This window comes from Euleptes europaea, chromosome 6, assembly GCF_029931775.1.
Source record: "Euleptes europaea isolate rEulEur1 chromosome 6, rEulEur1.hap1, whole genome shotgun sequence".
NCBI lineage: Eukaryota > Metazoa > Chordata > Lepidosauria > Squamata > Sphaerodactylidae > Euleptes > Euleptes europaea.
Genome location: NC_079317.1, coordinates 95,927,932 through 95,952,751, shown reverse-complemented (window position 1 = coordinate 95,952,751; position 24,820 = coordinate 95,927,932). Strand labels below are relative to the sequence as shown.

General features: G+C 45.4%; 1 protein-coding gene across 1 annotated transcript in view; it reads right to left on the bottom strand.

The window, feature by feature from the left end:
- Positions 1-557: 557 nt before the first annotated feature.
- The window catches only part of CDHR5 (cadherin related family member 5), a 46,969-nt gene continuing 22,706 nt past the window's right edge, over positions 558-24,820 (bottom strand). Inside the window, exons 7-18 of the mRNA XM_056851967.1 lie at positions 24,590-24,682; positions 23,561-23,659; positions 20,831-20,941; positions 19,685-19,859; positions 16,237-16,323; positions 14,826-14,923; positions 11,524-11,730; positions 8,898-9,014; positions 7,306-7,378; positions 4,271-5,047; positions 2,785-2,924; positions 558-1,052 (exon numbers count right to left, since the gene is read on the bottom strand). Of these exons, the coding sequence (XP_056707945.1) occupies positions 558-1,052; positions 2,785-2,924; positions 4,271-5,047; positions 7,306-7,378; positions 8,898-9,014; positions 11,524-11,730; positions 14,826-14,923; positions 16,237-16,323; positions 19,685-19,859; positions 20,831-20,941; positions 23,561-23,659; positions 24,590-24,682 (2,472 nt within the window). The remainder of the gene's footprint in view (positions 1,053-2,784; positions 2,925-4,270; positions 5,048-7,305; positions 7,379-8,897; positions 9,015-11,523; positions 11,731-14,825; positions 14,924-16,236; positions 16,324-19,684; positions 19,860-20,830; positions 20,942-23,560; positions 23,660-24,589; positions 24,683-24,820) is intronic.

The following is a 24,820-nucleotide window of genomic DNA, read 5'->3' as shown; positions in this document are numbered from 1 at the left end:
TGTAAACTTGTCCACCGATGTAAACCAATAAGTCATTCATTTTTATCTAGTTAAAATCCTTGCCTTGCTCCTTAGGCGGTTTATATCATTGCTGAACTGCTCTGAAGATGTTATTGCATATGCTGTCTTTTGTGGATGCCCGGAATATGGACATTCCTGCAAGTACAACTGAGTGGATCCCCATACAGGCTTCTGCTGGCTCAAATGTACTAACAGGACTAGTTCAAGAGGAAGAGCAACCATTGTTTAAAAGCAGCAAGGGTAACTGAAAACACCTGTGATAAAACACCTTCTTATACAAGGCACTTCCTGTCGTGTGGGAATGTGGTATTTAAATTTTCTGCCTGAGGCACAAAAATGTCTTGAGACAGCCCCGGGCACTGTATATATGATTTTTCCTGGTCCCAGTGATTATAACGATTCCGTAAAATAAAATATATCAAACACTAAAGATGCTAGGGAAAGCATGACACATTACTAGGAAAAGAAGACACATGTTTCTTCCTAAATAATATTGCTCATTAATAGTCTGGAAGACCACAATTTAGCAAACAGTGTTAAAAAAAATGGTCATCAGGAACATCTCCTGAGAGGACTTCTGGAACGAAGGCTATATCGCTGCTACCTCTGCCGTAGTCTCTGTCATCACCCTCATATTCATCATCTCTATCGTCACCACCATCGTCATTCTGATCTATATCACTATCAGCTTCAATCATCACAACGTCATCCTTAGCATCCAGGTCAGTGTCTTCTTTAAACCACACCGCCTTATATCCGTCATCCTCCACCCTCCTGTCTTTAGTGAGAATGGATTTGACTTCCTTTTCACTGTCATTGCTGCCCTCCCCTTCGTCACCTTCCTCTATCCTTGAAGAAGTTGATGGTGCCTGGCTGCTTTCCATAGCCTTCTTCGAGGGAGGTGGGGTACCCAACGGCACCCTTGGATCATCGCTCTCAGACTCATCTCTTGCTAATGATGTATCATCATTTTCACCTGAATCAGGCATATCGTCATCTTGGAAGGAGTGATTGGTGGAGCCCGATGAGAGCTGCAAAAGAAGGACAAACATTCTCACAACTGGAAGGATACAAATAAGAAAAGTAGTCCCATACCAAATGATTTGGCCTGGTTCCAGTAACAAGTTCAGTAGCATGTTCAGCCTATACACACAGCATTTCTGAGGCAGAAAAACTACTGCGTGGTAACTTTTCTTCTCAGATTTAACATGGCACTGTTGTCTTATGAAAATACCCCGCATGGGGAAATTATAGGTTACTTTCTCAAGAGTTGCCTCCTGAAGCATCAACACCTTCTTTGCATGCTCCCGTCTCATTGTCTGTTGATAGACGTTTGATCAACAGGCAATGAGATGGTAGCGTGCAAAGAAGGTGCCTTTTTTGGTCAGGGTAAACAGCATTTTTTGTCCTACTGAATGGCAAAGACTGAGGATTGGACTGAGATGCAGAAGAGTTTCATCTGTGCCTGATAGGATGGCTTGATGCTTCTGCTCCCCCCTCCCCAAATTTTCAAAATAACTACAAACATAGCTATTTCTGGAAGGTGCTTATTTCCCTCAGTAAGTACCATCGATCTCAGAGAGAGAGAGAGAGAGAGAGAGAGAATACTAGCAGGAGCTCTGCATCCATATTCCATCATGCTACTTGAGCCATTCCCCTTGCTGCTGAGGGCACTGGAGCCAGGCACTGTGCATTAGGCGGGATGAGATGTCCCCAACTCCCACTGAGTGAATGCTCTGTGACCATTGGTCCTGCTGGTGACAGCGGGTCACCCCAAATGGGTTATCCCTTCAAGGTTCCTATAAAGGTAAGGACAGAGTGTTCCCTCCGTACAATGAGAATGTTGGCTACTAATGTTTCTTAGTGTGTACAGAGAAGATTTCTAGGGGTGCCATGTACTTTTGAGCTTTTTAGGTAAACACTTATTGTTTGACAGTTCACTTCTCTTAAAGGCTCTTAATTTTGTTTTATCATTTGGGCTGTTTCGTGGGCCTTGTAACTGATGTGTTTGGGATGAGGGTCTATTGGGAATTTGGGGGGGCAGTAGAGTTGAAGTAGGGTTGCCAACTCTAGATTGGGAAATTTCTGGAGATTTGGGGTGCAGCCTGCATCAACAGAGTATAATGAACAACTGTTTGAACAAGGAAAGGAAGATTTCTGCTTTGATTGGCTTTTAAGTTCTGGCACTGTTCAATATAAGAAGGCTGCATTTTATTATTTTTGAGTGCCTTTGCTATTTTCAGAAAGTTTTTTTTTAACTTTTTACCTGTTGATGCTGTGTAAATTCTGCTTTCCTCTGTGCTTTTTGGGATTTCTCACTTATCTACTCACATCATGCTCTGGTCATGTTATTAGAGTAAACCCAGATAATATTGGGGTCCTTTTTAATCTTTTTATAAGAGGATTAAGTAGATGCTCTGAAGTCCTGGTGGTGGCAGTTTCTATATGTTTGGCCTGTGGATGGGTCAGGATATGGGTTTGGGGTGGGAGTTCAGGCTGAAACAAAACTCTGCACATACCGGGGGTGGTGGGGGGCATTTGTACTTGCTGTAGTTTAATAGTGTAAGACGTACAACTGTAGGATGGTTTTGGAAATGGTGTGCATCAATGCTGTTTTGCCAGCACCACAACATCACAGATGGGAAATAGCACTAAAAACTCTTTTCAAGTACTACACCTATGATCTGTGCAAGGGGGAAAAAAACCTCTCTTTATACTTCTTTGTTCTTCCCCAATATAAATGAATGGCAAAGGCCCACTTACTTGGTCGCCATCTGCTCCACCTCTCTGGTTCATTAATCTTTTGTAATACAGGCAGGTCAGTCCGAGCAGGACCAATGAAATTGCTAATAAACTCCCCAAAGTGGCACCAAGAATAATGTTCGTTTTTTCACAATTTTCATCTGCAAGGAAACAAAAACCTCATTTAGTATGCATTTTATTATGCATCCCACATCAATGGACCTGACTTAGATGTTGATGCAAGGACAGAAGTGCTGATCATTCAGCTCTGGTTAGCCATCCAGCCTCACTGGGGGTGCATGGCTGCCAGGATCCTGACGTTCCCCCGTCTTGGAATCATGCAGCCTTTTCTCTGGCTGGCCCCAACTGCTGACCTGTGGGTTTTAACTACACATTATGCCGTTGTTTTCTCACTCTAGATCGTGCTTTCTGTAGTAGTTAGGGTTGCCAACTGCCAGGTAGTAACCAAACAAATATAACACCCAGTGCTGTATCAAGACTATGTAGGAAAACGACAGCACATAGTCTCACTAAAAATGAAATATACTACAATGTTTAAAGTTTAAATTCTTATTCTTATCACTATAATATTTACAATATTTACAACAACGTTCAAACATTACACTCACAGGTGTTATTGAAGAAACATCTGCTCCCTGCCACAGCTTTACTATTCTTCACCAGTGTATGGGGAATTGCAAGTACTTCGGTCCCTTTTCGCTTCGTTCTATGTTAATGATTGTTGAATACTTTTGAAACACCTGTGAGTGTAATGTTTGGATGTTGTTGTAAATATTATAGTGATAAGAATAAGAATTTAAACTTTAAAAATGGTAGTTTATTTCATTTGTAATGAGCCTATGTGCTGTCGTTTTCCTACAACTGCCAGGTAATAGCAGGAGATCTCCTGCTAATACAACTGATCTCCAGCCGATAGAGATCAGATCACCTGGAGAAAAATGGCCGCTTTGGCAATTGGACTCTATGACATTGAAGTCCCTAACCTCCCCAAACCCCGCCCTGCTCAGGCTCTGCCCCCAAAATCTCCTGCTGGTAGCGAAGAGGGACCTGGCAACCCTAGTAGTATTGTTTGCCCAGCTGAAGGGAAAAATAAACCTTACCCCAGTGCAGCAAACAGAGTTGCCACCAGAGGAGGTTAAAAATAAGGAACAGTTTGGGTTTTCATTTTTCTTCCTGCTTGCGTACCTGCCAGACCTGCAGTTCATCCTAACCTCTCTGCCCCTGGACTTGGCTCCTCTCTGAGCAACAGGAGACCAACTTGGTCTCAGCTATACAACCACTTTGGGGGATTCACATCTACACTAACCACTAAAATTTCAGACCTCTCTAAAGGTAAGGTGTATGTATTTTCATGGGGATTTGTCTAGGATCCTCTTGCAGCTAAACAAGAGTTAATCATACCTGAAGACAAAGTTTTGGAAGGGAACCATTGAAAAACATTAAAACGAGAGAGATAACTTTGATAATCGATAAAATGCATGTCTACCTGTTTTTTCTGGAGAGGACTCAGAGCCTGATGTTGCTGAGGCAGTGGTTGCTGCGGTGACATGTGTTGTGGTAGATGTAGATGTCAGACTTGTGGACTGGGGAGTTTTTACTGCTGATGAAGAATGAGCAGTGGATTGAGTAGTCCTGCTGGTGGTGGTGGTGGTTGTTGTTGAAGACGTGGTGTTTTCAGACTGTGAAGTTATTCTAGCAGTTGACAGTGAAACCACATCTGTTGCAGCTGTGGGAGACTTTGTAGATCCAGCCTGAGAAGCAGTTGTGGTTCGAGTAGTTGTCGGAAGAGGATGAATTGTTGCTTGGCTTGTTCTTGTTACAGGAGAACTAGTGGTCGGAGACTGTGAAGTGTTCACTGTAATGATCGGAGACATCACGGTAGTTACCAAAGGTGGGGTGATGGATCCAGATGCTGTGAGACCAACATTACTAGTTCTGCTTGCTTGGCTGATCCCTGTCGTGGGAGATTTGGTGGTCTGAGACTGTGAAGTGTTCGCTGTAATGATGGGAGAATTTATTGTAGTTGCGAAAGGAGGAATGATGGGTCCAGATGCTGTATTTGACCCAGTACTTCCTGTGAGACCAGCATTACTTGTTGTACTTGCAGGAAGTATTGTTGAGGATCCAGAAGGAAATGTAGATAGAGTGTTATTTATACCCGTTGTTAATGATGGACCTGAGGGATTTGAAATAGTGGTCCTTGTCTCTTGGCTGTTTGGGGCAGATGTGGTGGTGGTAGTTGTGGTGGGAACAGTGGTTGTACCTGGAAACACATCAGGCATTGGCTTAGCCACCTTGCTAGCTATAATGTTAACTCTCATAATTTAACTCCTAGAAATCACATTTTTTGTCTCTATTAAATGCATGAAGGGTGAAGGAAAAGCAGATAATGTCATAATAATCTCTCTATGGTGAAACCTACATAAGTTCAGAGAGAGGCTAAACCTTGATACCCATCGTGGGAGAGTGGGGATTTGAACTCGGGTCACCCTGACATTAGTCTGAAACGCTAACCCTGAATCATCCTGGCTTTAATGTGGTTCCTGCTGCTGAACAGGATGGGGAAGCCAGTCTTGGATGAGTCATGGAACTCGTGAAGTATCAAGTTGCCCATGGTTGCTGCTAAGCCTGGCCCTGATGAGTCCCCTCTCAAAAGTCAAAACAGGCCTTGAAATATCCCTGCCCCCTCCCCCTGCAAGATCTGTCTTGTCTGTTTATGGCTCCAATCTCCAGATTTAAGTATCTCCAGATACTTAATCTCCAGATTTGGCCACACTGAGATTTTGATATAATGATATAATTATAATCACAACGGGAACCTCATCCCTCCATCTGAAGAAGAAGAAGAGCTGGTTTTTATATGCCGACTTGCTCTGCCACTTAAAGGAGAATCAAACCGGCTTACAATCACCTTCCTTTCCCCTCCCCACAACAGACACCCTGTGAGATAGGTGCGGCTGAGAGAGTGTGACTTGCCCAAGGTCACCCAGCTGGCTTTGTGTGTAGGAGCAGGGAAACAAATCCAGTTCGCTAGATTAGCCTCCGCCCCTCATGTGGAGGAGTGGGGAATCAAACCTGGCTCTTCAGATCAGACTCCACAGCTCCAAACCACCGTTCTTAACCACTACACCACGCTGGCTCTGATCTGATCATCCTCCACAACCTATGTCCATTTCCCCTCCTTCCCTCCCCATCACCACCCCCCCAGCTTGCTCATTATCCTGGTTCTATCTCTTCCATCTGCCGTTCTCTCTCCTATCCCTCCTTCCTTCCCCCTTGCAACTTTTCTGTTTTTCCTTCTTTCTTGACTCCATCCAGTCTCCATTTCCCCTCTTTGCTCCATTTTTCTTTCCTTTCCCATCCCCCTGTCTTTTTTCTTCTTCTTTTTTTTAGTGTGCCTTTCCTGTCCATTCTTTCTTTCACCAATTCATCTGGGATAGTCTTAGCTGCTCTTTGTCTTTTCCCCTTCCATCAGGGTGGGGCTCTTGCCAGTTGCCAAGAGAGAGGAGGGGAGGCCAGGGGAGGGGGGCGCCGCCTCCCACTCACCTGCTGGCTCCTTCCTCCTCTGCCCGGCTGGATGCGGAGGAGCTTCTGAGCCGACGGACGGGGGGGTGGGGAGCCGGGGAGCCGGCTTCCTGGCCGGCTGGCGGGATCCCGCCGGCGGTTGGGCTGGGCCAGGAACAGCGGCCGCCCGGGCCCCGGGGAGAGCCGCATTCAAGGGGCCAAAGAGCCGCATGCGGCTCAGGAGCCGCAGTTTGCCGACCACTGGTCTAGTCCGATCTCGTCAGATTTTGGAAGCTAAGCACGGTCAGTAATTGGAAGGGATACCTCCAAGGAAGACTCTGCAGAGAAGGCAATGGAAAACCACCTCTGTTTCTCCCTTGCCTTGAAAACCCCTTGCTGGGGTTGCCATAAGTCAACTGCAACATGACGGCATTTTACAAACACAACTGGACTGGCTAGCATGGCCATTTCATTCAAGACCAAAAATATCACCATGAAAAAAGATGGAAGGGCAACATAAGAAACACGGGGCTGGGATGGTGTGGCTAGCAACACCATCTTGATTCTCAATAATAACTGTGTAACTGGATTGTGGCAACTCCAGACAACCCAGCTAGAGTGGAAGTAACCTTGGGATTGGGAAACCCAGGTTCAAATCCCCACTCGCACCATGGAAGCTTGCTGGGTGACCTTGGGCTGGTCACACACTCTCTGCCCTGACCCTGGCTAGTAATTTGGATGAGAGACCTCCAAGGATTACCAGGGTCATGACGGGGAGACAGGCAATAGCAAACCACCTCCGAACGTCTCTTTCCTAGAAAACCCTGTGGGGTCACCATAACTCAGCTGTGACTTGACAGCAACCCCTCCCCCCAAAAAACCCATCAAGCTCCACTGAAGATAACAGGACTTGCTTAGCAAACATACATAGGACTGAGCTCTACATTTGTTTCAGCTGTGTCTATGACCCATGATTTCATGTGAGCTATGTAAGCCACTAAGGCATTTCCAACATACTTGCCAAAGGTGTGACATCTATAATGATCCGTGTTTTTGCCTCTTCCAGAGTTGTCTTATCAATGGCAACAGCCTACAGATATATAAAAGTGGATGTTAAACCCTTACATAAATCCACTGAGTCTGTAAGCCCATTTAAAAAAGACAATGGATTACTTGCTTAGCCCTATATAAACATAACTAATTATACGGGGGCAGGGTGGTTTCACACCAAACAGTGACATCCCTTTGATATAGAAAGTGGCCGTGCATTAGTCTTTGTGTTATTACAGTTTGGGCCTATATATAACGGGGTCTATGCATGTAATTAGTGCATTCAATGTTGCACTACTCTATTCTGAAAGCATCCATACCCTTGTAAAACCTGAACAGGGATGGGCAGATGAAGATGGTGGATCACAATCATGATTACACTGACACAATTAGAACACCTGCATAGGACCTCGGTTTTATTTTGTTGAAAAGGAATTGTCTTAATTAAATATCTTCTCATTTGTGTCGATGTTGAGCAATGTCACAATTGGGTTTTTTTGGGTAAAGAATGCAAAACAGATGCTGGCTTATTGTGTCCTGTTTGATTGCTATTGGAGAAGTTCAGCTTTGGGATTACACAGAAATCTTTGGCCTTTTATGCAGGGACGTTTCCCCACGGTCATCCCTGCCGACCGCTCCAGGGCTTCCTTTTGATTATGCATGCCTTTTCCGCCCATCAGAGGTCGCCTCACGCGCCCCACGCATTTTGCCTGTGTTTTCCAGATGCTGTTTTAGCCAGAATCTGGAAAATGTGGGCAAAATGCACGGGGAGAGCGAGGCGACCTCTGATGGGCAGAAAAGGCATGCATAATCAAAAGGAAGCCCTGGAGCGGTCGGCGGGGGTGTCCGCGGGGAAATGTCCCTGCATAAAAGGTTTATCATGTCTGATACCTCTGTCAGCATACATACTTCTGAGCCACCAGAAGTTGCACGGAAAAAAAAAAGACATATCACCTTAATTATCTTGCATGCTCTAACTTCCTGGGACAAATATAGCAAAATCTGCCAATACTATTGGCATATATCCTGCCATTCCACTCAGCCAAGTTTAAAACCTTTTCCAAGCTATGGAAACCTCCTCCAACTTCAGGAGCTCTATAACCCACTTCATCAAAATGCCTAATTCTCAACATAAATCTGTGAACTGGGATATGTACAGAGAAAATAGATCTTTCTATAAATTTGGGGAACTCTCCAGGTTTGCACAAAAAACTGAAAACTTTTTTAAAGATGGAGGGAGGGGATGAAATGCCCCCTAAGAAGAGTTGTCAGCACTAATACTCCTTCCACTGACATCTAGGTATATTGGTACTCTGAATAGTTGGTGGCGGTTTTATTTGGTTGCGCTCTTGAGCAGAATGTTAATAACCACTTGTGATTTCCCCCACCTGTTATCTATGATCTGCTTTAATTATCCATGAGGACCATGACCAACAATAGGAAATGCTAATGTCAATGGGCCTTGTAGCGCCAGGTATTGTACGTATGTTCAGTGCTGTCAAGTCGCTTCCAACTCATGGACTAATATAGCAATCATAATTTGGAGACAGAGGACTTACCAAAAGTGTTACGGTGGAGGCTGAGTTCAGAACCTCGGTAGTCAGGAGGAATCCATCTTGAACAACAGTGAAATTTGTGCTGTTTTGGATTTGGTATGTGATATCAGGATTGACGTTCTAAAAATGGTGAACATAAATCTACATTAGGCATTCATCAAGTGAATTACGTTCACAAGTCAGCTCTGTTGCTCTCTCTACACTCTTGTCTTGTTGTGCCAACATCCTAGGCGTGGGCTTGACTGCTTGTATGAACTGTCCATTATTGTCAAGGCTTTCAAACTTTTCCTTTCAGCCTGATAAACCAGCTGAGATGCTGGGAGTTCCATGTATGGAGGTCCTTCCTATGTCATTTGGACCAGTGTGTGGGATCCCAGTTGGGACTGGGACCATATCACTGTCTTTATTGTTCTGTCAGTAACATAACTGGGTTGCAGGGTGTTTGTCTGTTTCTCTCTTTTCAATCCTCATTCTGGAATGGCTGTTAATAGTACCACACCAGTCTTTCCCTTCATCTGGCAATCCCTAATAAAAAGGTAAAGATCCCCTGTGCAAGCACCGGGTCATTCCTGACCCATGGGGTGACGTCACCTCCTGACGTTTACTAGGCATACTTTGTTTACAGGGTGGTTTGCCAGTGCCTTCCCCAGTCATCTTCCCTTTACCCCCAGCAAGCTGGGTCCTCATTTTACCGACCTCGGAAGAATGGAAGGCTGAGTCAACCTTGAGCCGGCTACCTGAAACCAACATCCGTCGGGATCAAACTCAGGCCGTGAGCAGAGCTTGGACTGCAGTACTGCAGTTTAGCACTCTGTGCCACGGGGCTCCTAATCCCTAATAACATCACTTTAAAACAAACATTTCTAAAAAGAAAACTTCAGGGTAGTCCATGGAAATATTTTTGATAGAAAAAGGTTACAGAAGTATTTCAGTACATAAAGCAAGGGTGGGGAACGTCAGGCCAAGGGGCCGTTTAAGGCCCGCAAAATCATTTGGTCTGGCCCTTCATGGGTCATCCGCCCCCTCCCGCGGACAGGAATAGCCTCTATTCAAGGCGGATGTGAGTTTGTTTTGCTGAGAAAAGGAAAGTTTTCCCCCCTTGCAGAAGAGTCATTAGCTATCGAGCTGCTAGGACGGGGGTGGGTGCCCGGCTGGTGGAACAGACCATCCTGTGCCTCCAGGTGGGCGAGTATGCCACTGATTGGATGCCTGCCTGCTTGCCCGTGCGCGGGGGGGTCATCTGGGGCAGCTGTCTGCTTGGGGCTTGGTTGGCTAATTTTTAAGTTGATAGTCTTGAATGGCCCGCGAATGATGTTATAAATATCCAAATGGCCCTTGGCGGAAAAAAGGTTCCCCACCCCTGACATAAAGGGAGCTTTCCATTAAACGTTTTCTCTGGATTTCTCTTGCACCTGCAACAGGGTGATAGATCTAAGTGCCTTTGGACAATGCAAGTAGATAAGGGGCAGATGCACTATAGAGTGTTTGGGTCAGATACATATGTTTCTTCTGCCCTTCCCCTCTGGGGATGGGAGTGGGGGAGGGTTTTGCAAGCAGTTCTCAGAGGAAAGAGCCCTTATGTGGCCAACTGGGCCAAAACTAGAAGGGGGCTGGAAGCAGCTTTAAAAGGGGGCATTGCCCCACTTCCAGCTATGGCACCCACCCACCCTCTATCTTGTACAGTGGGCTGAAGCTGGTTGTCTTTTGCAACTGAGAAGGATTTTTTTAAACCTCTTGAATCTGATTGCCTTTGATTCAGGGTTTTTATTTCACCTACTTCACTCTGTAGGTCAGAGGAATGACTTGTTAGGACTCTAGCGGGTCAGTGATGTTGATAGATTTTCTTGGTTACAGCTGGTAGTTGCAATGTGGGTTAAATAGTCTGACTAAAAACAGTAATTTTGGTGGCCACCTTGAGGCATTCATTTAAAGGTGAAGGGGATGTTCCCCGGACCAGGATCTCAGGGTTAAGGCGGCTGCAATAACTAGGACAGGGCATACCCTTGGGTCCAAGGGTAGCTGGTTCAAGGTTGACTCAGCCTTCCATCCTTCCGAGGTCGGTAAAATGAGGACAGGGTCCAGGACCCAAAGTCCTCATAGATAGGGAGAAAGAATCTGTCAGGCTCTCCTCAAGCATACATTAGTGCTTGCTTGGCGAGAAAGAGGCTAGGAGCCAGGGGGACTTGTCCAGATGTTTTGGGATGCTTACATGGAGGGGTCCTGCCTCCTCTGCCTCCTGTTTAGGGCATCTGCGCTGAGCCCTGCTTGGGTGGGGAGGGAGTATAAGTCAAAAATATAAATAAATACATAAATAAATAAATATTTGAGTTGTATTATTAGTTGCTGCTAGTTGCAGGTTCTTTTTTCTTTCTTTCTTTCTTTTTTGTATTTAATAAAGCAGTATTCGACTCAACAACCCAAATCTGTGCTGACTCTATTCATTCCATGTCTGTCTGCAATCAGATTTTGCAGATTTGTATAAATACAGATATGAACTTAGAATCAGGTCAGTCAGAAGGGATCCAAAGATCACTCCAACCCTCTAAAAGGAAGGATTCTCCATTCATGATCATTATTATTTAATAACGGCTCCTTCTCTGTGATATCTGACATGTCTTTAATTCCTTACATCAGGAAAGTCTTCGTCAGCAGCAAAGATCCGCAGGGGCCTTGAAGGTATTCCAGCATCCATGACCAGGCTGAAAGGAGGTAGCTCCACAGACACCGTTCCTAAGTATGTGGTCTTCTCGAAGTAGGGCTCGTGATCATTTCTACGCACAACGTTGATTTCCACTGTAGTTTGGGAAAATCTGAATGGATTATTGGCTTGGGAAGCCTGGAGAAAGAGAAAGTGAGAGGCACAAATACAGTCATTCTTCTCACAGAATGAACTGCTCTGTGGAAGGAAAGTGCTGAGATTCTTTTTAGTAGATGCTTAAGAACCTTATAGAATTCGTCAGCCTTTAGCACCCTTTAATACTTGGCAGATCTGGATCCATGGTATAGTGACCTTGAGACTAGGCTATTCTAATGCACTCTGCATGGGGCTGCCTTTGAGGACAACTTGAAAACTTCAGTTGGTATAGAATGCTGCAGCTGAATTACTAAAAGAAGCTAGGCAGAGTATGCATATTACACCCACTCTGCAGTCACTCCATTGGTTACCCATCAGTTACTGGGTTCGATTCATGGTACTGGTTATCATGGTACGATTCATGGTACGTGGTTCGATTCATGGTACGTGGTTATTTCTGCAAGACCATGTCTCCTGATGTTCCTCCGAGACAGTCTACAAGCACTCTTTAATATTAGATAACAGGTACAACAGCTTGACCTACATTCAACTGTGCTGCACTGCAGTCTGCAGCTGCGTGCTACATGTTGCCATGCAACCAGTCCATGCAGAATGTAGGCACCCTATATATAGAAATGAGCAAACCAGTGATATTTTAGGGAGCAGGCTAGCAGGCGGGGCCCATTACTTACATCATAGGAGCCTACACAACACAAAATACTGTTGCTGTATGTAGGTTTTATTTTATTTGGTTTTTATCTTATATTTTGGAAATGTACATCCAGGTTTTTTTCCTTTAATTTTTTTGGGGGGCCCCAAGAGAGTGGGCCCTAAGCTATAGCTTGTTTAGCTTATACATAAATCCGGCACTGCGAGAGAGACTCCCACCCTCCCTCCCTTTATTTCAGAGTGGGCGCAAGCTGGGCACCCATTTGGGGGCTGACTAGGAATTTTTTTCCCCCTCTGGCAGATTGGTACTAGGCTAGATGGGGTTTTGCCTACACACTCTGAAGATGGTTACAGGAAATCTACCAGTTTTGTAATACCTAAGCATTAGTATTCCATATTGACGGTAGCGGCGGGGGGGGGGGTCAAGTTGCTTGAATGGTACACAGTACGGCTTAGGTGAGCACCCTGGGGCATCGTTTGGATGGTGAAGGGTTAACCCTCAGACCACGCCTGGTGCCTCTGTGCGTTCACGGATCTGGGACAGGAAGCCCTTCAGTGGTGCCATTATCCTCTACCCATAGACCTTGCAACTGGGGGGACAGGAAGAGGCACACCTCCCTCAAGCATCATGAAGGCTTGGCAAGGCAGAGCCTGAACAGTAAGTATGTGACGGCTCAAGGCTGGTAGCCAGGGTGGCCTCGCCCATAAATTCAGGGAAGCGCAAACAAGAGGAGGCCTGACTCCTCTGCATCCCACTAACCACTCTCACTACAAATGGGTTTGGAATGAGGTTTGGCCTGCGGGTGTCACAGGCAGGGCCGGTGCCAGTCATTTTTGTGCCCTAGGCAAGGCTAACTTCTTGTGCCCCCCCCCATTGCTAACCAATTTTCAAAAACTTGATGTCTTATAGAAAAAATGAAAGAACAAAACTTTTTATAAGACATTATAATTAATTATATCCCATAGCACTGTTGTGGCACTTATCTTAAAATAAAAAATATAAATTGTCAGTTGCATTTTTCCCCAACAAACTAATCTGTTTAAAACGGTGCCCCTCAGGTCAGTTCTGCACCCCTCTGAGGTCTGCGCCCTAGGCAACCGCCTGGTTCGCCTAACGGTAGCACCGGGCCTGGTCACGGGTCCCCTTTGATCAATGTAAATAAATCATTGAATAAAGTTGGCCCATTTTATCTCCCAGCTGAGGTGTCGGCTCTCCTTATTCTGTGAGGCTTATCGCACCAACAATTTACAGCATATTATCATCGTGCTCGGTGTGTTTTGGATGCGTATTCTTCATTTCCGATCACACCGTGCATGTTAAGACTGCTCCCAAGACGGCATATCGTCATATCGCAAGGAGGAGCGTGGGGGAGCACTGCGTCATGTCTACGTCGCTGATGCTTCCCCGTCTCCCTTCCCCTTTTTTTTCACGCATGCACAATATAATTGATCCGAAGGAGCGCTGTACGCCAGTAAGAATTGCCTCATTTGCACGGCAGGGAAACCCTAATCACAACCTATGCAGGCATTACCCCCCCAAAAAAAAAAAACCAAAATGAGCCGTTCCTTGCCGTTCCTAATCACAGAGCTGCCATCTTCTCGGGCGTTGGTCCAACTATTTTGCATTTTTTCGTTGGGACGAGCACATTTTTTTAAAAAAAATTGAGAGCAGGGAGGCACCCCGGCAGCGGGAGAAAGGGAGGAACAGGCAAGAAGAAACTTTGTGCCGGCAGGAGAGCCCTGACTTGTGTGTGTGTGTGTGTGTGTGTGAGTGAGTGCACGCGCGCTCTCTCCCTTCCTCCTCCTGCTGCTTCCCCCTCCCCCATCTGCCGCTCGCAGCAATTTCACTACTTTTCCAGCCCTTGCCCTCCTCTGCATTCCTTCCCCCTCAAGCCCACGAACCGTTTAAAAAATCCACTTCAAGGACATTCCATATGAGGGAAATGTTTGATTGGGACCCTGCACAAACACAAATGGTTGATCTAATGTTCCAGCGTTCCCGTGTTCCTTTGTAAGACCACAAGCACTTATGGGGGGGGGGGGATTAAGTAACAATAGTGATTGGTGGATGCAAATGGGAGGGGAGGGGGAAGGTGGGATGGGAGGAGAAAGGCTTTTCATTGGGTGTTGCAAAAAGAGGAGAGGAGAACTGAACAGCGTATGTAACTGAACGCACCCCTTGGATTGCCGGTTTTGAAACGACATAATGAAATACATCGAGGTATAGGCGTTTTGGGGAAAAAACAGATGTCTGGAGCTTCCAAAGCATTTCCAAGCCGAATGGGAGGTCTGAGGTGCGATCTAACCTGGATAACACGTTTTTTAAAACGTAGTATATACTGAGTGCGTTAGGACCCTGTGTCTATAGGCTATGGATGCATGTCATTTTGCACCACCTCCCTCCTGTGCAAACATTTATTCCAGACTCGAGTTGAGCTGCTGGATACTGAAATTATCAGAAAACTTACCATGATGTACAACATAAACGTTCTTAGAGTATTTGCAGGCTTGTTCATTGTTATGTTCCCAGTGTCTCTGTTTACAGAGAATGTGTCATTGTCGTTTCCTAAAGAAAATGAGAAAGTGACCTCTTAGCATTTGTGATGACCACAACAAAAAGTAGCATGGAGGTACTGCACTGTTAGGGTTGCCAGCTCCGGACTGGGAAATTCCTGGAGAATTTGGGAGTGTAGTCTGGGGTGGGCGGGGTTTGAGGAGGAGAGGGACTGTTATATGGGCTGAATTCTTCTTTTGAAAGAGAAAAAAGGTGGATGAATGACTATATCTAAAAAAAAACCACGAATTTTGGACAAAAGAAATTCCACTTCCAAAACAAAACAATTTGGGGAAAAGGCATCTCTCTGCCACACACACACACGCACATGCACACGCGCACGCGCACGCGCGCGCACACACACACACACACACAGCACTACTGTCACAGTCCTGCAGCTACTTGAAAATAAAAAGCAACATTGGGAGATCCAACCTTGATTTTCCTTGCATCAATATGGTTCAGTCCTAAAGTACTTGAAACTCAGGCCATTTATGCAGGGTAATTAGCAGAGCGTTCCAGGCTGAATTGCCCCACATATTTTTTAAAAAAATTTCACGCTGAACCTCATTCCAGAAGTGACAGCGAAGCTGCCGCATACCTGCTTTGCTTTACTTAAGAGCCCATTTAATGCAACCTTTTGTGTTTGCTGGGAAGAATCCCCTCAAGGAACCATGCAAAATAACAGCGGAGCATTAGCTATGCACATGCTAATGGCTATGCAAACAGGAACGAAGGAGAAGGCGAGTGGGGGGGTTGGAATTTCTCCTTTTGCGTCTGGACCGTGAATAGGCATTTTTAAAGTCGCAATTTAAAAAAGAGCTTTGAGTGAGCATCAAAATTGACCATGCATAAATGGCCTCAGAGTTTATAACACATTTGCTATTTCATATCTTTTCCAGCTTTGAACAGCAGTTTTTAATACTGTGTGGTTTTGATAATGGCTAATAAAATTAGTATGAGCAAAAAGAATGAAAGGAACTATGGGAAAATAAACCAACCTGTGCCATTAGGATCAGCATCCCTCTATGTGTGTTTGTGTGTGTGTGTGTGTGTGTGTGTGAGAGAGAGAGAGAGAGAGAGAGAGAGAGAGAGAGAGTCGCCACCTTTACCTGTTCTGTATGTGGTAGTGCCTAAGCTTGGATCAGTTTGAACAGACAAAAACCCATAACTGAACATTACAATGGAAATCTCTGCTTAGAATATATAGGAATATAACTGAAGCATTTTTAAAACTAAAACTCTGTGACTTGATTACATTGATATAGAAGCTTGAAAATGTCAGTAGCTAAAAATTATTTCTGGGGGGGAGAACTCTTACTTACCATCAACTATGCGATATTCTACTTTTTCATTCAAACTTACGTCCCCATCTACAGCATAGAGAGGTCCTGGATTCAGAATCAAGGGCTCTGTCTGCAATAACAAGGGAAACAGTTTTCAGTTGTTTCCAAACCAAGGCACCAAGATGATTTAGGGAGCAATCCTACTCAGAAGAAAGTCAACAGGACGTACTCCCAGGAACGCGTTCATAGGGTTGCAGCGTTAGGGGTACGTTCACATCTTTTACATTTAGCTAGGTTTGTAAAATGAGGGTGCTGAGGGTGAGATCGCAACCAGGTGAAGATTAAGTGGCTGAATTCATCCTGGCACCTTTGAAGGCCACGACACAGCAGATGGTACATGTGGTCACTTTTTTCTACTGGCTTCTCTGTCCCCTACCCATCTATCCCTACTTTTCTCACAGGAAACAGGGCATTTAATGAGTTTGCCAGTGGTGAGCAGAACCTGAAATGTTGTATGTCACTGTAAACCTCAGTGCAGTCAATGTACTTAAAATACAAAATTGCAGGTTCTTCTCACGGTGAATAAGTCCATAAAGCAGAAGCAGGCGCCACACCACAAACGTGAGTCATAAATATGTGAGCCATGTAGAATGAAAGCACTTTTAATCACTGATCTCTATTTAGAAGAAATATATTGTATAGGGAAAAGCCTTAGAGCACCCAAAGACGCTTTCTAGAATGAAACAGCCACAGTTGGACTTCCAGTCCCTTCTGGCCTGAAGTTAGGCTTGAGACCACCCCAGTATGGAGGAGGGCTCCTAAAATTGGTCGTATCAGTTCCTTCTGCTTTCCTGTTGGCCTCACTCCCACCGGTTTTCCTCCAATGCATCTTTTACTTTCCCGACTGCCTGTTACATGGAGGCTCCTTGGTAGGGTTGCCAGGTCCCCCTTCGCCACCGGCGGGAGGTTTTTAGGGTGGAGCCTGAGGAGGGCAGGGTTTGGGGAAGGGAAGGACTTCAAGGTCATAGAGTCCAATTGCCAAAGCTGCCATTTTCCTCCAGGTGAACTGATCTCTATCGGCTGGAGATCAGTTGTAATAGCAGGAGATCTCCAGCTAGTACCTCGAGGTTGGCAACCCTACTCCTTGGTCTATGTGGAGGTGCTAACTGATCCACAGCTGTACAGCACCTTACAGTACAAGAGATGCTGCACTTTTCTGTAGGAAATTACAGCTTGTCATGAAGTAGAAGGAAAACACTCATGTCTCTGGCCTTACTCTTTCTTTTCTGGATTGAGACTCGTACTGTACATTAGGTGGAATGCTATGATTCCCCCCGCCCCCTGCTCCATTTGTCAAAACCCTAAGCTGTCAGGCTGCATCTGAGTGGGAAATGGATGGTTGGACTTCACCCTTTCCCCGCTGTCATTTTTTCAGCCCAAAATTGCCCTCTCCAGGCTGCGTTTTAACCCACACAGGAAAAGATACCTGAAAGATGCAGAGAGCCATTCTCTTTCTACACATAATAGGCCATTTATTCATGGAAGGTTTTGCATTGGATTTGCCACTCTTTAGATGCACTTTCCCCCCATCCATATTCTCAAAACTCAACAATAAGCCGCCATGCAGAGTTTTGAGAATTCAGATGGGGAAAATGTGCATCTATAGAGTGACAAATCCAATGCAAAACCTTCCATGAATAAATGGCCCAAGAGCAGGCTAAAGAGGATGGTTTTGATTTGACAAAGGGCTAAAGGAGAAAGCACCTCCTCTTTGTGTACTTTTATTTTTGTATTTATTATTTATTAGATTTTTTTTCAGTCACCGCTCACCCAACTGACAACACTTAACCAACATCATAATGAATAAGTTAAAAACCAACAAAATCAAATGCTACATATAAAATATTAAGATATATGACTCAGCACCATGTCACTATCAAACCAGCCCAGAGCATCTGGTTAACCTCTGAAGGCCAACCGGAACAATTCAGCCTTCAAGCCCAGCAGAGACTGAGCACATCCCGCAGGGCACGGGTGTCATCAGAGAGTGCATTCCACAGGGTAGGGGCCATAACTGAGAAAGCCCTTCCCCTGGTAACAGCTAACTGAACCATCCTAGGCCCAGGCACCTGCATGAGGCTCCGAGAGGATGACTGAAGAGGCAGTGGCGGACCTACATTTTTGGGGCCCTGAAGCTTGAACTGTTATGGGGCCTCCTTCGTAACCAGCAACAATAGGGCAACGTCCAACAAGGTTCAAAGGGCCTTGCTGCCCTTGCAAGGACCTTGAGGCCGAAATGGTGGAGAACAGGGTGTTGGGGTAGAGTCCTTGAAAATGGGCCATACAGTGACAAAATAAAACTACAGAACTATTAAGCCGTACACCAACAAAGGATTTGAGGATCCAGCTGCCCAAATGAAGGCTGTGAATAGATTCAGGCGAGCTCAGTGGGCCCTTACAGCTGGGGGTTCAAGTGCTGCAAGCCCCTGAGAAAATTTTGAAATTTGACCAATTACAGGGACATTTTCAGGCTATATGAAATGGGTATTAGAGCATATTCTGAAGTCAATATTAAGTACTTCAACCCATTGGTTTTTAAGTGATTCTATCACTAAAAAACTCCATCAATTTTGTTGAGAAATTTACTCATTAAAAAAATTTGTTTCAGGGGGCCCCTCCGGGATTAGGGGCCCTGAATCTTACATTTCATTAGTTTCACAGTAGATCCGCCTCTGTGAAGAGGACATAGGGGATTGTAACAGGCAAGGCAGTCTTGTAGGCATGAGGATTCGAGGCTGTAAAAGGGCTTTAGAAGTTAACACCAACACCTCGCACTGGATCCAGAAACTCATTGGTAGCCAGTGCAGCTGCCACAAAATTTGGGTAATATGAGCTGACCAGGATGTTCCGGTCAACGGCTGACTTTTCTTCTGCTCATCCTCAAAAAATGCCCTGTGTTGGATCATATCGTTAGAGGCTCAGAAGTGGGCCAGGAAAAGGGTCCATTTTGAACACAAGAACACACGTGAACCCATAAAGCTGCCTTATACTGAATCAGACCCTCGGTCCATCAAAGTCAGTATTGTCTACTCAGACCAGCAGCGGCTCTCCAGGGTCTCAGGCAGAGGTCTTCCACAACACCTACTTGCCTAGTCCCTTTGACTGGAGATGCCAGGGATTGATCCTGGGACCTTCTGCATGCCAAGCAGATGCTCTACCACTGAGCCACAGCCCCACCATAGCTACTTTTTGGAGGAATAGCTGGTGCAGTCCACAGCTCCTTCGAAGTGATATCCTCGATTTCATTCTGGGCTTGACACAGCAGACAGAAGTGAGTACTGACAAGAAGCCCTATGCTGCAAATGGCCAAAGAGCAGCACAAGAATGTTTAGGAACAAGAAAGGGCAAACTCCAAAGAACAGACGCCAACCAAAATCAAGGGAGGCACTCTGCTGTAGAGTTAACACAGCCTAGGAACCCTGAGTACGTACCACCATCTCTGAGATGTTGACCTTGCCAGTGTAGCCACGATTAACACACACTTTGCTGTCTGCAATGAAAATGCACGGCTGAAACCAGGGAGGTCTGAGGTCAGCCTGTAGGACATGTATGGTTATCGTTGCCGTGGCTGTGTGAACACCTACTGCACCGGCAGTCCCGTCCTATATAAAAGAAAAATGGAGAACAAAGAAAACTAGAACATGACCATCTGGTACAATAAATAATAGGGTATAACTGCAACACTAGAACAACCCCTATCAGTACATTTGCCAAAATGAGCAGGATAGAACTTCATCTGATGTAATTTGAAGGCAGCGCCTCTGATTAAGTATCTTGTGTTGTATGTACAACATAGCCAGTGTAGTGTAGTGGTTAAAGTGTCGGACTAGGATCTGGCAAACCAAGGTTCACATGCCTACTCTGCAATGAAAGCTTGCTGGGTGGCCTTGGGCCAGTCACACATGCTCAGCCTAGTCTACCTCGCAGGGCTGTTGTGAGGATAAAATGGAGGAGAGGAGAACAATGTAAGATGCTCTAGGTCCCCACTGGGGGGAAAGGTGGGATATAAATAAAGTAAGTAAATAAATAAAATGGAGGAGAGGGCTATCCATGGCTACTAGTCAAAATGAATACTAGTCATGATGCATAACTATTCTCTGTAGTATCAGAGGTGCATGCCTATTATATTAGGTGCTTTGGAACACAAGCAGGATTGTACTGCTGGAGTTTTCTTGTTTGTGGGCTTCCTAGAGGCACTTGGTTGGCCACTGTGTGAACAGATTTCTAGACTTGATGAGCCTCGGTCTGATCCAGCAGGGCCTTTTTACATTCTTAAAATAGCCATTCACCAACAACTTTCCCTATTCACTTTCAGCGCAGGTGTAGCTCAGCAAGTGCATTCCTCTGAGGTGCAGATCAGGTCCCTACACTGAAGGAATGGGCAAGCTCTTGCAAGAATGGGAACTTCAGGTATATATCAAAACTCATGCACCCAGAACAGATCTCTGGGTCTGGCCATTGTCAAGGCTGCCGATGTCCATGTTAAGTCTGAAAACACACTGGGGGTTATTCTGGTGCATCGTGAAACATACATATGTAGCAGTCCATAAATAAAAATGGTTTGCTCACTCACCATGGCATATAAAGTCAACTGCATTAAGTTTATTTTTTCATAGTCCAGCGCCTTGTGCAAGTATATTGCTGGGTTATTAACTCCTTGTATATTAAAATAGTCTGTTGCTTCCTGGGAACCAAGAAGAGAGAGAGAGGATAGCAATCTAGATCATAGATACGGGGTCTAAAAGGAAGAGAGAATTATGTAAGCCGTTTGGGCTCCCCATTGGGGAGAAAGGAGGATATAAATGAAGTAAATAAAATTCCATTCACTGTTAAGCACATCATTTACTCTTGTGTCATTAAAATCTGGGGCAACTGGGTTATTGAGATTTCTGTGGGGTTGACCTGCTTACAAAATTGCATTGCCTCTTGCTCCTCAGTATGTGCTGATGAATACAGTTTCAACTCTTCATTTATTTATTTTTAGTCAACAGAAAAGTTTTCATTTTTGATGATAGGGAGAGGGCATAATGATACCTATTAACGATCCAGCTAAAGAATAATCTGCCTTAATTGTTTGTTTTACACCTAAAGCATTCCCACTAAACATTCAGCATTATTCAGGATCTGCATTGTTGGCTCCCTTTATTGCCACCATTTTTTTTACCGGTAAAAAATAAAGTAAAAATAATATCACTAATTGGCTTTGCCTATGTCTTGAAAAAATTTGTCTCTCCGGTACCTGGCATTAAATTTTATGGTACGCATGGCCCGGCCCGACGAAGTGACAATTATGTCATATCTGGCCCTCATAACAAATAAGTTCGACACACCTGGAGTGGGCCTGGTGCAGATACTGCAGTGTATGAGGATCTCCCTTCTCCAAACATGGGGTGGCACTGTCCTCTCTAAACGACAACCACTACCTGTTTGGAGGAGGAAAGATAGGATGGGACTGCCTTAATTCCACCATCTCATCCCACAAATAAGTGATCAGTGGAAAAGGCAGTTTACTGTGCATTCCTGAGCCTCTGGCAGCAGGGGACGGCATGGAGGAGGTGCAGCCGCGCCACCTCCAAACCAGTTTCCTGGCTGCTGAAAACCTTTTGCAGGCTTTAAAAAGCTTAAATGGGGCTTTTCGTCCCATAGAGAATAACGAGGCTGCACCTGCTAAAAAGTGCCGGTGTTACAGGGCAAAATGGGACAGGAGGCTTCCTACAGGCATCCCCACCCCCCAGAACTCCCCGGGGACGACCCCGGGGATGCCAGAACGCCCCCGGGACGCTGGCACAGGCCTTTATGCTGGTGGCCTTTATGCAGAAGGCCCCTTTGGCATCCCAGGGTGGCACTGCTGTGCTCCTGGAGACCAGCGCCCGGCCCTTCCTGCCGGGGTTGGGGCCACTTATGGTGGCATAAGTAGCCCGGATGCTGGTGTAGAAGGTCCCAACAACGACGCAGCCCCTTCCTGACCTCCTGAGGATTTTCGTCCTCAGAAGTCAGGAATGTGCTGTAAGATGCCAGTTCTTGTTTTCTTTTCTTTCTGTCAAGCCACATTTGACTTATGGCAACCCCTGGTGGGGTTATCAAAGCAAGAGATATTCAGAGGTGGTTTGCTATTGCCTTCCTCCGCATCACAACCCTGGTATTCTTTGGAGGTCTTCCATCCAAATACTAGCCAGGGTCGACCCTGCTTAGCTTCTGAGATCTAACCGTATGAAGAACGTTTTACAGCATCCTTTCATTTGATTTAGCAATTGATTTATTTACAGTGCATTCCTGAAGGGGGGGAATGCTCTTAGGAGCCGGTGTGACTCCTTCACCGGCGTCCGTGTAGGGTTGCCAAGTTCCCCTTTGCCACCGGCAGGAAGTTTTTGGGGCGGAGCCTGAGGCGGGCAGGGTTTGGGGAGGGGAGGGACTTCAATGCCATAGGGTCCAATTGCCAATGGCCATTTTCTCCAGGGGAACTGATTTCTATCAGCTGGAGATTAGTTGTAATAGCAGGAGATCTCCAGCTAGTATCTGGAAGTTGGCAACCCTATGTCTGTGCCACTTGCAGTGTGCAAACTGGCGCAGATGCCAGCGTAGTGCCACTTGTGCCAGCCCCCCTGGACTGCCATGGCAGAGCAGCCTTTGGATGCTGGCTTGGCCTCCCATCGGTGTCCTGCTGCCGCAAGTACTCACGCCAGCATTCCGGCATTCCCGGGGCATTTGGAGGGGGGAGCTGCCGTTAGGCAGCTTCCAAACCTCATTCACCCCGGGAACGCCTCCCAGGATGGTGGCAGTCCACCGGCTTGGAGGGCTTGAAGAGGGGAGTGGACATATTCATGGAGGAGAGGGGTATTCATGGCTATTAGTTAGAATGGATACTAGTCATGCTGCATACCTATTCTCTCTAGTATCAGAGGAGCATGCCTATTATATTAGGAACGCAGGCAGGATGGTGCTGCTGCAGTCGTCTTGTTTGTGGGCTTCCTAGAGGCACCTGGTTGGCCACTGTGTGAACAGACTGCTGGACTTGATGGCCCTTGGTCTGATCCAGCAGGGCCTTTCTTATGTTCTTATGTTCTTATGCCACTTTTTCATGTGGTGCAGGCATGCTTTCCCCTATGGGGGGGAGACTTTCCCCCTGGTTTTATTTTGGAAAAAAGGCTCCCCCCCCCCTCCATGGAGGCCAGGAAGCCTCTGAGTTGAATTCTCAGCTGCACCATACCAGCCGCCGTAGTGTCCCCCCTTCAGGAATGTACTGTTGGACTTCTATCCCCTCTCCCCGCCTGGTCCCAAGGCCTCAATTAAACTAGATACTAACCAGTGGACTTCCTGTAAGGCTGTAAAATACTGTGTCTAAGTCAGCATCAGTAGCAGTTACATTCCCCTGGGGCACAACAGTTGTGTTCACTTTGGTATCCTGAAAAACAAAATGGTGTCATTTTTCTGCCACATGTACTTAATAAAACCACCCATATGTCACCTGTCTTAAAAGAGCCAAGGCAGAGCAACATGCAAATACACTAGCAAAAAAAAGGATGGTAAATGTAATGTGGATTTCAGCTTCTAAGGTAAAATCACTCATCATAATTAAGGTATAGAAAGGATGCTCTTTCTTTTTTCTTACTGAAAGCACGAAAAGTTGAATTTTGGCAAGCCTTCCTAGAGAGTTCTGCAAAACTGGAGCTACAGTGAAGTCCTGCATTGGTCTATACTTATTTTTTTTCAAGATGTGAGGATGGCAGGTGTTTCCCAACGTCCCAGGAGCCCCTAAATGGGGGTACTCTAAAATAGGCCCAGAAGATTTGTCCTTTTGACAGCCTTTGGAAACAATTAACGGTACAATCCTAAGCAGAGTTACATGGTTTCAAGTTAATTGAAGTCAAAGTGTTTAGAAGGGTGTCACACTCCATTCAGTATTGCACTATAATGCTTATTTTTATTATTACCTTACCTTTCCCTAGATTTAACAGCCATTGGCTATTCATCTTCCATTTCACACTTTAAAAAAGGGGAAATGAAATTTAATTTTTCCTTGACACTATAAAGAGAAAAGTTGCCACATCGCTCATGCATTTGACCAGTCTACTTGACAGCAGATAACAGACAATGCCCATTTTGTCTGGATTAAGTAGATTCCCTAGCGCACATTGTTTTAGCAGGTCCACAAAATAAATATATCACTCCCTGGATAAAACAGCAAAAGACCTTTTCCAAGACGCGGATACTGTGTTATCTTTATTATTGCACATATGAATTTTTCCTTCCAGGATTACAGTCCCATCAGTTTATAATTATGACCCCCCTCCATTAACTTTAATTAGGGTGAAATGCGAATAATGTTGTTTACCTCACTAATACTGACGGTGATATTAGCTTCTTTGAACACAGGAGAGTTGTCATTCACGTTTATAACAAACACAGTTATGTCCACAGTATTTATCTGGTTGTGGGAAAAGCAGAATGAGACTAGCTGTTGGTTGACTTGAACAAAAGTTGAAAATATAGGACATAATAGAATTCCATGAAGCTGGGGATATTAGAAATAAGGAATGCTTCCTTCCAACAACTTTGTTTGACA